At 38.6% G+C, this 1,464-nt stretch overlaps 1 protein-coding gene across 1 annotated transcript; it reads left to right on the forward strand.

The window, feature by feature from the left end:
* Positions 1–501: 501 nt before the first annotated feature.
* On the forward strand, positions 502–1,162 carry LOC118023887 (fatty acid-binding protein 5-like). The gene has a single exon (XM_035025337.1). It carries the CDS (start codon positions 613–615, stop codon positions 952–954), a length of 342 nt encoding a protein of 113 aa, XP_034881228.1. The 5' UTR covers positions 502–612; the 3' UTR covers positions 955–1,162.
* Positions 1,163–1,464: the final 302 nt, after the last annotated feature.

The following is a 1,464-nucleotide window of genomic DNA, read 5'->3' on the forward strand; positions in this document are numbered from 1 at the left end:
TAAGACATCGGATATCTTCCTACAAGGGCTCTAAATCCCTTTCATAATCCTGTTACTTATACCAGGATACAGTGTACCATCAAGAATATCAGAAATTTATGGCTGAGCAAACACAAAATTAAAATTTAGGATCTAGTCCTGGGTCCAGAAACAGAACCACAGAAATCAGGATGCAGAAGGTTGAAGTGGGTGGATGCAAGGATTAAGCAGGGTCAGAAGCTTGACGCATCAAGTTAAATGACCAAATCTAGGTAGAAGTCTGGAAGAGAAGCTGCAGGAAGAGCTGGGAAATATCACATTCCAAAGTTGACAACCTAAAACACCTAATGGGTTCCTTTTTGCAAGAATAAAAATAATAATCTCTGCTAAGCCTCATGTGCCTGATACCACTATAAACTATTTGCATGCATAGTCTCATTTAATCCACACAAAAATAATTTACCATTATTTCCCCTTTTTGTAGATGAGGAAACTGAGGTTTAAGAAGATGAAGTGACCGACGCCCCACTCTGCTCTGCTCTCTAGGCCAGCTGGCCCGCGCCCACCATATCCACCATTCAGCAGCTGGTAGGAAGATGGCGCTTAGTGGAAAGCAAAGGCTTTGACGAATACATGAAGGAAGTAGGAGTGGGAATGGCTCTGCGAAAAGTGGGTGCAATGGCCAAACCAGATTGTATCATCTCTTCTGATGGCAAAAACCTCACCATAAAAACTGAGAGCACTTTGAAAACAACACAGTTTTCACGTAACCTGGGAGAGAAGTTTGAAGAAACTACAGCTGATGGCAGAAAAATTGAGACTGTCTGCAACTTCACAGACAGCACATTGGTTCAACATCAGGAATGGGATGGGAAGGAAAGCACAATCACAAGAAAATTGGAAAATGGGAAATTAGTGGTGGAATGCGTCATGAATAATGTCACCTGTACTCGGGTCTATGAAAAAGTAGAGTAAAAATTCCATCATCATTGTGGACAGGAATTAGCTGTGAGGATGAATAAGCTCAGTTCAATGAGCAAATCTCCATACTGCTTTTTTTTTTTTCATTACTGTGTTCAATTATCTTTAACACAAACATTTTACATGCATCTATTTCAAGTGTTGATTTAATTAGGATCATCCCTTTGGTTAGTAAATAAATTTGTGCTAAAAAAAAAAAAAAGATGAAGTGATTGGCCCAATGTTACACAACTATTAGGAAAGAAAATAATTAGGAGAGGAAGAGATAGAGACAGGATCAACTCTAGTCAGTGTTGCTCACAAAACACCATCTTAGTGAACAATCAATACTACTTTCAGATGAATCTTTGTCTTCAATTCCCTCTCAGATTTCCTGACAACATACATATACATTATAAAAATTAGAAGTAAGTTTATATTCATTTGGCTTTGAATTGAGTTCCTCATTTTTTGATGCCCTTTGAGATGACTTGAGAGAACTCAGGATTGAGAACCACAGCTTTG

The sequence above is a fragment of the Mirounga leonina genome, unplaced genomic scaffold (genome assembly GCF_011800145.1).
Source record: "Mirounga leonina isolate KUSES-001 unplaced genomic scaffold, KU_Mleo_1.0 Mir_180, whole genome shotgun sequence".
Lineage (NCBI taxonomy): Eukaryota > Metazoa > Chordata > Mammalia > Carnivora > Phocidae > Mirounga > Mirounga leonina.